This window comes from Mustela lutreola, chromosome 8 (genome assembly GCF_030435805.1).
Source record: "Mustela lutreola isolate mMusLut2 chromosome 8, mMusLut2.pri, whole genome shotgun sequence".
Taxonomy (NCBI): domain Eukaryota; kingdom Metazoa; phylum Chordata; class Mammalia; order Carnivora; family Mustelidae; genus Mustela; species Mustela lutreola.
Genome location: NC_081297.1, coordinates 26,089,078 through 26,100,145, shown reverse-complemented (window position 1 = coordinate 26,100,145; position 11,068 = coordinate 26,089,078). Strand labels below are relative to the sequence as shown.

General features: G+C 43.0%; 2 protein-coding genes across 3 annotated transcripts in view; both read left to right on the top strand.

Moving 5' to 3' along the window:
- The first annotated feature begins 125 nt into the window (after nucleotides 1-125).
- Nucleotides 126-11,068, top strand: part of HSPA14 (heat shock protein family A (Hsp70) member 14) — a 33,866-nt gene continuing 22,923 nt past the window's right edge. For both annotated transcript variants that reach the window (XR_009356531.1, XM_059184065.1), the window contains exons 1-5: nucleotides 126-295; nucleotides 1,605-1,685; nucleotides 1,759-1,841; nucleotides 10,135-10,183; nucleotides 10,319-10,424. Coding sequence is in view for 1 of the 2 variants with exons in the window: in XM_059184065.1 (XP_059040048.1) it covers nucleotides 239-295; nucleotides 1,605-1,685; nucleotides 1,759-1,841; nucleotides 10,135-10,183; nucleotides 10,319-10,424 (376 nt within the window). In the remaining variant the exon portion in view is untranslated. The remainder of the gene's footprint in view (nucleotides 296-1,604; nucleotides 1,686-1,758; nucleotides 1,842-10,134; nucleotides 10,184-10,318; nucleotides 10,425-11,068) is intronic.
- Nucleotides 3,877-8,458, top strand: MSANTD7 (Myb/SANT DNA binding domain containing 7). Its single transcript, XM_059184069.1, has 2 exons — nucleotides 3,877-4,560; nucleotides 5,077-8,458. The coding sequence occupies exons 1-2, from the start codon at nucleotides 3,999-4,001 to the stop codon at nucleotides 5,598-5,600; spliced, it is 1,086 nt and encodes a 361-aa protein (XP_059040052.1). The 5' UTR covers nucleotides 3,877-3,998; the 3' UTR covers nucleotides 5,601-8,458.

The window sequence follows — 11,068 nt, the reverse complement described above, 5'->3', positions numbered from 1 at the left end:
CGATTCTGGCAGGGCTGGGGTGGGAGGACGCAGTAAAGCTATTCGCCCGCAGTCGGAAAGGAAAGGCGAAACCTTCACGCTGATTGGTGGCGACGCGGGAGGCCGCGGCGGATGGACCGGACGCAGTGGGCGGGCGGGAACGTGAAGTTTCCGCGGTGCCTGATGGGGCTGTTCCGAGGCCCGAAGCTGTTGCCACAGGGAGACCACTCGTTACTGCTGCCGCCTTCTCTGCCGCCTCATGGCGGCCATCGGAGTTCACCTTGGCTGCACATCAGCCTGCGTGGCCGTCTATAAGGTGAGGCACTGGGGGAGCTGGGCTCCAGCCTGATGGCCCCCCAGTTCTCCGGGTGCGGGGCAGGTCCTTTGGTCTCTTGTGGGGTTGTGAGCAGCGTGTCGCCGGCCTAGGAATGTCTTGCGGAAAGACATTATAGCAGGGAATCTGGAGCTGAAGGACCGGGCGGACCCGGCCTGGTCCTCCGCAGCTCCTCCGAAAAGGCTGCTGCGCCCTGGCAGAGGTCGTGAGGACGCGGGCGCGCGGGGTCCGGGAACGTCCGGGCCGTAGGGGGCCTACAGGGGGGCGGTCCCGGAACGTCAGGGCCTCTGGAGGCCCAGAGGGATCTCGGGGACGTCGTGGGCACTGGAGGCTCGGAGTCGGGTGGGCCCGGGGACGTCAGGGCAGCAGGAGGCCTGGAGGGTCTCGGGGACTTGAGGGCCGCGGGAGGCCGGGAGAGGGGCGGTTCTGGGGACGTCAGGGCCTCAGGAGGCCGGGAGGGGTCTCGAGGACCTCGTGGGCGCTGGACGCCGGAAGAGGGGCGGTCCGGGGAAATGTCTGGGCAACAGGGGGCCTGGGAGGTCTTGGGGATGTCAGAGCGGCAGGAGGCCCCGGAGGGAGATGGTCCCCGGGGACGGCAGGGCTGCTGCTGGCCGGGAGGTGGACCTGAACATCCCGACCCGGAGGTTTACAAAGGTTTGCCAGGAAGGGACCTGCTTGCTGGTCGAGATCTGGAACAGGAATTGATGATCCCGCGAAGCTCGTGAAGCGAGTTGGTGGTGCATGCTCTACTGACTTGACCTTTCTTCAATGAAGGGGCTTAACAAGGAATTGTAGTCCGCTTCTCATCAGTAGGGAGGTGGGAGGAACAATAATAATGAACTCCCCTGATATTAGTCTTGCATTTAAATGTCAAGTGATTTGGAAGGAAAAACCAAAGGGATTTAGTGTGCTACCTCATCATACGTAGAAAAAGGAAGAAAAATGTATTTGTCAGGAAAGAAAGGAAACTGGAAAGGGTGATATAATAAATCTTATTATTGTATACAGGAAAGTTATGTTTGATCCAATTATTGACTAGAGCAGATTGAAAAAATGAGGCAGTTGTTTGTGAAATGTTGACCTTATATAAAATCTAGGAAATAAATATTGGCAATTAAATCTGCAAGTTTAAAGTATTGATACAGTGATTTTTTTCCTACAGGTATGGCAATGTAAAACTGACACGCATATGTCTGATGAGACTCTTTGTGTGTATGTCCATGTGTCTGTGTCTGTGTGTCTATATCCACCCCCCAAAAAGATCTAATAGAGTTGTGTATTTTTTTTCCAGGATGGCCGGGCTGATGTGGTTGCAAATGATGCAGGTGACAGAGTTACTCCAGCTGTTGTTGCTTACACAGAAAATGAAGAGGTACTATTCCCCTCATGTTTGTATTTGGAAATAAGTAAAATTACATGCATTGTAATATGCTGTTCTTTTTCAGGTTGTTGGATTGGCAGCAAAACAGAGTAGAATAAGAAATATTTCAAATACAGTAATGAAAGTAAAGCAGATCCTTGGCAGAAGGTATGGAATAAAATAATACTTTTCCATATGGAAGTAAAATGTGTTCATACATTCTCAGCATAATGTGATATGAAACTAGAAACATCAGTTTGATTTTTTGTTGCTTTTTATGATTGAATCATTTCAGAGATTATCCCAGTAGGCTCTTTCTTTTGATGATTAGTGTTGTGTTTTCTCAGGGATGGGATTCACTCAGATACTTGTTTTTTGCTCAGAGATCTGTTTTTACTGATAAATTCCAACATTTGTATAGTTGGGTAATGTTTCATTTAGAAGTGGTAATTTGGACTTTTCATCTTTTTACACGACAGAGGGAACTTGAAAGATTTTGTGGGAATTTGAAGTCTTTTCTGCACTGTAGCTGACTTTTGCAAAATTTGTTACAATTGGTCATAATTTATATAGAAACTATTGATTTTCTTTCTCAGGTCCTTTTGTGACACTTTCTGGGGACTAACTTTTCCAGTTGGCTTACAAATTTAATCATTAGAGAAACAGCTTAATTAACATCTTAAGTAAGAATCAGGTTAATCATCTGTTGTATCTTTAATTAAAAGATTAAAGAGGCTTGCTTCTCCAGACTTCTGTCTCCTCAAATTATAGATTACCATAATAATTAGGGGTTTTCATTTTCACTGGAGTAGGAATACTTGATTCAGTGTTTTTAAATTTTCAAAGTGCTTTCACATCTATTATTTAATCCTCTCAAATCCCTAAAAGATTGGTAAGGCAGGTTTTATTCCTCCCCATTTGTAGATGAGAAAATCAAGACACACAGAAGTTATGGAATTGCTTGGTTAGTTAGGGAGGTGAGCTAGATAGGACTGAAGTTCAGGACTTCTAACTCTTAGCCCCAAGTTCATCTTCCCTTTCTGCTTTGTTCATTTGAGAAGTATAAAAGCCCCATGTTGATCTTGGGATTTGGGGGTTATAGATAAATCTAATATTTATTTCTTTTATACATACAGATATTTTTTGTTATCCCTTACCTATATTTAGTTATATTGAACTTGATTTATTTTTCTCCTTAGGGTATTTTGGACAGAATTTAAATTTTTGTGATGATAAATATACTCCCCTCTCCGTTTATGTGTTGACAAAACTGAGTATTGTATGTATTGAAAATAAATCAATTGGTGTCAAAATTTGCAGGTTATAAAATCTCTAAAAAGCTCTAGACGGCTTTGAAGCTATATTCACTAAAAGAAGCCGACAGTATGGATTTTTTTCAATTGAACTTTTTATTTTGAGATCATTGCAAATTTACATACTGTTGTAAGAAATAATACAGAGAGACCTAATGTATTACTGGATTTACCTCTTGGAAAACTAGAGTACAGTATCACAACCACGATACTGATATTGATACAGTCAAAATACAGAATATTTCTGTAGATCTAGTTCCTGGTGGCCCTGTTGGATTTTGCTATTTTAGGGCAGATGATCAGAGTAATGATATGGTTGTGTTCTGCCATACCATGCAAAATCTTTGTATTATCAGGAAGAAATTAAGCTTACTTTTCTGGCCCCAAAAGTTATCTTTTAACAAAGTGCCACGGTGACGGTCAGATGTAATATGTAACCACAACAGGCTGCTGAGGCCAAGGCTGGTAAAGGATGAGTGCTCTTCCAACCTGTTCCACCATGGTCTTGCTGGCACTTCTCTAGAGCGAACTGTCTCTTGGCCCAGGTATTCCCACCTTAGCCTACTTACAAGACAGTGGTGATTTTTACAGATAGACACGTTGTACCAGGTCTCAGCCTCAGAAGCACTCTCTCTTTTGTGGAGGAGTCAGTCCCCTTTTACCAAGGCAGTAATGTCCTTTAGAGCTCTTGGTCCAGTACCTGTCCTGGGCAAACCTTCACAGTTGGGCTTTCTCGGTCTTGGCCTCCTCCCTGTTTGCACCCTACTCACAGGTAGCACCACCTAACTTGCTGCCACAGTTATCCTTACGCCCTCCCTGTAACTCTCATTCCCCTATGGCCTTCCAGCCAGAAATGCGGTCCTTGGACCTGGCTTCTCAACAATTAGCCCTGAGAGGGAAGAATCGGCTGGCTCCTGGAAGTACACTGAGAGCACACAGAGCTTCCCCACACCTTCACCTTCACCTTGCAGCCCAGGAGCTTCCTGCAGCTAGCCTTCCTTCCCGGTCCACTATGGCCAGTTCCAATAGCAGTGCGGGCATCCGGTGGTCCCGGCAGGAGACGCGAACTCTTCTCTCCATACTAGGCGAGGCAGAGTATATCCAGCGCCTCCAGACTGTGCATCATAATGCGGATGTCTATCAGGCTGTGTCTAAGCGAATGCAGCAGGAAGGCTTCCGCCGCACCGAACGTCAGTGCCGCTCCAAGTTTAAAGTTCTGAAGGCGTTGTATTTAAAGGCGTACGTTGCCCATGCCACGAGTGTGGGTGATCCGCCGCACTGTCCGTTTTATGATACGTTGGATCAGCTTCTCCGAAATCAGATAGTGACTGACCCAGACAACTTAATGGAGGATGCTGCTTGGGCCAAGCACTGTGATCAGAACCTAGTGGCCTCTGACCCCCCAGGGGAGGAGGGCACCAGCCTTCTCAGAGCAAAAAGGACTCAGGCAGCAGATCATCAGCCTATCTTGAAAACAGTTAAGGAATCAGATGAGGATTGTCAACTGAGAATCAGTGACCAGATGCGAGAAACCAGTGACCTCGAGGACTCCTGGGATGAATCCTCGGGTGCAGGTAACTCCCAAGCATGTGAAGGATTGGGGTACCAGAGTCACTTGGTTCTAAACCGCAGTATATATTTGGATGGTGTTCTCTTCAACTTTGTCTCCATTTCTGACCCAGGCCCTCTGTTTTTTTAAGCCTTCTTGTAAGGTCAGGGGCTCCAGGTCTTCAAAAGCAATGACCCTAAGTATATAAGGTATTAGATTTTGAAATGTGGAAAAAGTACTCTTTAGAACCAGACTCATTTTGGCATTATTTATAGTGGGTGCATAGGAACGTGAGAATTGAGATTGGGTTGGCTGGCTACGTGGAAAGGGGTTCGAGAAGGCAGCGGGGAGGTTTGGAGGGAAGATAACGGTTGGCAGAAGTGTCCAGACCAAGGCATTGAAATTTTCCCAAGCCCTTGTGGAAAGAGGCCTTTCCAGGAACTACCACAGTGTTGTAATTGTCTCTCAGCTTCCACTGCTGGCTCCAAGCATTCCCTTCGCAGGAATGTCCTCTTTGCAACATTGTTGCTTTGTTTTTCAGGGTGCTCTCAAGGGACCCCCAGCTACAGCAGTTCCCACCACCTTTTCAGAGGTGCAGTTGCTCCCTGTCAGAGCAGCCCCATGACCAGACTGGGTGTGTCCAGTGAGCCCAGTCCCTGCGCCAGTACCAGCCGGAACACTCCTGGGGTGGCCTCCACACAGCGGCCTCCGGTCGTCTCCTCCAGAGTTCCTTTTGTTTCTGGTGGGGATAGGCCTTTGACCAGTGAGCCCCCTCCAAGGTGGGCGAGGCGAAGAAGGCGGTCAGTGGCCAGGACTATTGCAGCTGAGTTGGCAGAAAACAGGAGGTTGGCACGAGAACTTTCAAAGCGTGAGGAAGAAAAATTGGACAGGCTGATTGCTATTGGTGAGGAGGCCAGTGCTCAGCAAGACACTGCCAACGAGCTCCGCAGGGATGCCGTGATCGCAGTCAGACGCTTGGCAACGGCAGTGGAAGAGGCCACCGGTGCTTTTCAGCTAGGGCTTGAAAAATTGCTTCAGAGGTTAATTTCAAATACCAAAAGTTAGGAGTTGATTGCAAAAGAGTCTCTTTCCTAAAGTGGTAGAAGCCCAGGTCCAACACCTGCCTTTTGATACCTTGGCTCCTTTTACAGGTCCTTCAGGAAAAAGAGCGGATGAACCATTAATACGCAGGGTGGCAGGAAGATCCACGCTAGTTGCTTTCCCCAAGCTTCTCCACTAATTGAAAGACCTCTCGGATGTGTGAGGAGTGGTCTCCTAGGAAACAGATGGAGCCGAGTCCAGAGAGCTAGTTAGCTGTGGCTTTCCCTCTGACGTGAGGCAGTTTCGTTTACCTCTACATCAGTTTCCTCATCTGTAAAATGGGGGCTAGGTAATAACTCCTGACCTGCCTACCTCACAGGGTTGTTGTGAGGATCAAATGGCTAATAGATGTGAAAGAGTTTGAAAGTTTAAAAGCACTACACACTATATACATGTAAGTTATTAATGCATCTGACCTTGGCCGAGGTAAGGCTAGGGTGAGGCACATTAGTTGACAAGATACAGAATTACGGTGTATACCACGACCTCATTGCTTGAATCTTTACTGGTTTAACCTGACTGATTCTTGTAAGATCTTCATTTTTTAAATTCCTCTGTGTAGCTTATTAGGCTAATATAGATATATGTATTTGTACCTTTATCTCTTACGTTTTCACTGCTGTGTTTGTGACATACCTACTAGTAAGCACTCAGTGGTCAAACCATCATTCCCTCCGTTTTACTAGTTCTTAGTGTCTTATCACTATAAGGATATAATTCAGAATGGACAGGGAGCCACAGTTGTGTGTTACAATTCATATTGATAATCTCTAATGAGGTATTGGCTGTTTTATAAAACATTAAATGTAAGTAAATTCTTTGCATTCCATATCCTTTGGATCCCTTTATATGCATAATTACGTGTCTTTAGGTTGGGTATCATTTGAACAACACGTGGAAACAATTTAGAATCTGTTTTCCAAATGCTTTTAGCTAATTTTCATTCTTTTCTGTTAGCCTTTTTTCTGTCTCACATGTTACAGAAAGCAAGCCCTGGAAAACTGTCCTTCTAGGGAGCTTTGCAAAATCACTTTTTCTCATACTGTGTAAACAGACGTTCACCTTGTTGATGGCATATGGTGGAAGAGGACAGCTTTGGGAACAATTGATGATGGTGTGGATAAAGACTACCTGCAGAGTTAACTGCTTTTAAGCACAAAGCCCTCAACAGACATATCCCCTTCCCTCCCAAAACATACATACTTCTCTAGGAGATACAAAGGTGTTGAACCATACTCCAGTTTACTTTAGAAGGAATGCAGTTACTGGCCATCATCAAACTAACTTAAAGCGTTTAAGTGGTTTAGTTAGTACTTTAAGGAGATACAAATAGGAGCCTTGGAATTTAAAAAAGCTTTCCTTCAGTCTACAGGCTAAGAATAAATAAATACACAAAACAAGTGTAGGCATGTTTGAAGAGATTTTGTTTTATATTTTGTAGGCTTGGGTGCTTACCTCAAAGCTGGCAATACAGATCCATAGAGAAATAGTCAAAACAATAGTGGGAATATGCCTGGAACCATGAATAGAGGGCAAGCAAGCAAGCTGTTCTGATGAGTGGGAGATGAATGTAGAAGGCGGCTGGTGTGGTAGAACACACTGGACTCCAGTTAGAACTGGGTTCTAACGCTGTTACAGTTTGTTACATCGGGCAGATGACTTGTCCTGTTTGTGCCTCAGTTTCTCTAAAAGGAGAGATTTGTACTAGATGACTTTTCTAGTACCTTCCAGTTCTAAAAAAAATTGTCGTAAGTGGCATAACAAAAAAAGGCGAAGTGAAATTTTAATTGCTGTGTTTTCAACTACGGCCACATATTGTGTGTTTGAATTATTGGTAACAATTGTATTTTAAGGAAGCATTCTGTGATCCTAGTATTTATTAATATACTCAGCTTAAATAAGCATCACACATAGGACACAAGGAACATAGGTTCCTTGCTTTAAAGAAGCATATACCAAGGCAGTGAAATGGGTATATATCTATACATGTGCATTTTCTCAAATTATTTTATGCCTTTATATGGAGGGATGTGTGTAATTTATAACTGGATAACACTAATGTAGATATGTAGACTTTCTGGAAAAACAGGGCAGTACTTGAAGGAGAGTTAGGCCTGTACTATATTAATCTATTAATGGTAGCAAGGTACGTAGGCAGGGATTTATTTGAGATAAGAGAAGTGCTAAAGAACAAAAGTGGAGTAAAACTCGGAAGGTAGTATCATGAAAATCTTTTGGGCGAAATAACCTTCACGTGAAAATAAAACTAAAGTGAAAATTCTTAATGAAATAAACAAAAAAAGAGGTGAAATATTGTTAAGGGGAGGCCCCATGAGTGAGAACAAGCTCAGAAATCCTGCCTAAGCTCTAAGCTCTAGGCCCAGCCATTCGTATCTGCCCGTCTTTTGGCAGATCAATGTACCATTCTGTGACTCAGGTTCCTCGCCCACAGAGGGAGAAACAAATCACCCTCCTACCTACCTCACAGGAATGTCGTGAGGGCCAGTTGAACAGATGAATGTAAAAACACTTTCAGACACGGAAGGCGCCGTGTTGTGATGGTAATGGGGAAGAAGACCTTGGGGCACATTAGTGCTGCGTCTACCAGGTCCATGACGGTGCAAGAGACATTTAAGGAAGGACGAGGAAGAGAAAGTGGCGTTGCTTGTAGAGGTGGTGATACAGTGGTGGGATTAACACTCGGCCACCTAAAGACCATGATGTAAATGAGGTGCTGTGTATGCCAACTTCCCACCGTCCTTTGTGTTTCTGTTAAGTGATTTAATCCTGGTGTGGACAAATAAAGTTTTCACTTGTATGTACTTGTGGGTCAGTCCGCTACTTTCTGGCGATATCCATGACCATGTGTTGTCACGTCCACGCTCTGCTTTCTTTTTCTTTACCAGCTAATCCCCAGGGTCTCGCCTGTATCTGGTTCTAAGAGCTTTCTGTGCTTCCTGTCCTCACATGAGAAGGACCCTCTTTGCAGGGCAGTTGAGAAGTAATTCTCCATTTCTAGAAGTTCTTTAAATTCCATAATATAGGCGTTCCTGGCAAATTACCTTGTCTAAGATAGCTCACAGATAGTTTACAGGTAACAGGGTAAATTGTCCTGGTTGACTAAAATTCTCTTCTGAAGAAAACAGCTGTTAAGTGTCATGCTGAAATTACATTGGTGCAAAAAGATTACAATGGGTAGACTTCATCTTTTTTTCTTAAAATAGTTGTCCAGGATGTAGTCTAAATACTGGATTATTGGATTTAGAGGAAGGAAGGGAGGGAGGACTGAGGTGAAAAGAATACCAAACTTCGTATTAAAGATCTGGATTCCAGTCCCTTCTGCCATGAATTAACCCTGTGACTTAGGGCAAGCTACTTACCTGTTTTCCTCTCTATCAATTTTTAGGTAATAGAGAAGTATGAGGGATCGTCAAGTGTTGTAGACAGATTTCTGAGCTGCATGAGTCCATCAGAAACCCCTTTTGTCTTCCTCTTGTTTACAGGTTAGGGTCCTCGGGTGTTCAGTAACTGCAGCAGATCATCCCTATTCATTTCCAACTCCTCTTACTAAAACTGATCCCTGGACGGAATAGCTATGCCTTGGAAGAAGGGTTAACTGGAAGGGTTTACTTTCATTTCTAGATGAAATTAAGCAAAGATGAGAGACTCCTCTATCACTGCTCAAAAGGGCAGAGTACTTAAGTCATTTACCTTCTTACTGGGAGGCAGTTGGTAAAGTGCAAACAGCAGAAGACTAACTAGAGAAGACCCCTTACTAGCTTAGAAGTCACTGATTCCCTAAGGACCTCTTTTCTCTAAAATAATACCTGCCGAATTAACCCCACTTAAGTGTTGTGAAGATCAAGTGAGGTAATAATAGGTAAGAACATTTTTGTAGTCTGCACAAATTGGTATTTTGAGCAACATTACACCCATTGTTACTTTTTTCATTTCCATACATGTTTATTTACTACTTAATTTGTATAGGACATTATAGATCTATGTACCTGCAGTATATTGCACCTTTCCATTTACAATGTGTACTTTTGCTCAACTTTTTTGACATTGCATGTTGATTCTTCTTCAGAAGCCAAGAAACAAAGATGGTGCTAGGTGTTCTGGTTTGCCCTTACTTTGAAATATTTTCTTGCCCTTTTCACTCAGGGATTGGGTCTTCAAGATCATAGGTGAGAGAGTATGTGACATAAAATCACTGATATTATGAATTACCCCAAATGTATAGCATCTGTTAATAGCAAGATCAGAACAAATAAGAGCTATTTACTTTTAGATGTAAAGATTAACACTTTAATAGAATCACTAACCATTATAAATACTATATCCATTTAATCCTATCCTCTATATCATGATTTGTTAATATTAGGCAGCTTAATAATTGCTTGTATTTTTATATTTGTTTAGTGGTATTGAAAAATATAATCTTTAAATATTACACATCAATACTGATTTTAATATTTATCTTTATCTTTATGGACAGCTCTGATGATCCACAGGCTCAGAAATACATCAAGGAAAGTAAATGTTTAGTGAGTATGGTTCTATTATTACCTCTCTATTACACAAAGTAATCGCCAAAGTCATAACCTATAATATTATTTTGAAATTTTGTATTTTTATTACAATTATTCCTCATCTAACACACTTAACAATTTCCTTGATAGGTCATTGAAAAAAATGGAAAGTTACGATACGAAGTAGATACCGGAGAAGGAACAAAGTTTGTTAACCCAGAAGATGTTGCCAGACTGATATTTAGTAAGATGAAAGGTATTGAGCAAAAGATCTTCTAAAGGTTGACCTTTAAAAAAAGTTAGAGGTGTTTCTTGATCTGGAGGGAAGCAGGGTGTTGGAACAGATGAAGACCTAATACTAGATCTGTCTGGGCTACTACCCAGCCATGTGACCTTGATCAACTGACTTCCTTCCCCGACTTTGGTTGTCTTAGAAGTAACATTATGGGTGGGGCGAGGTTAGCATTTTCACAGCTTCTTAAAATGAAGTGACCAAATAAGCTTGGTGAAGAATGAACATTTTATCTCAAGATTTAGCTCAACATATAGCTCAAGATTAACAGTGCTCCTCGAACAGTTATTTAGGCAGATGAAGCAGGTCTGGCTTACCACCACTTTTGACGAAGGCTCGAAGCTGAGTGGCATGCTGTGGAACAGTTTGGAAAATTCTGGAGTAGAGTATTTATAAGGCTCACTTCAGCTCTGGAATTATGTTATAAATTTTTGGGATGGAAGGCAGCTTTTTAATGTGTTGAACTAATACGCTGCTTGTCTTCACACTCATGGATTAGCAGCTCATTCTTAATGGAACCAGGCTAATTTGGGAGATAGTTGCGATTTTGAAGCCTAAGAGCCAGGCTTTTTGGAAAGTACCTAGTTCCATGTCCACAAACTTCCAAA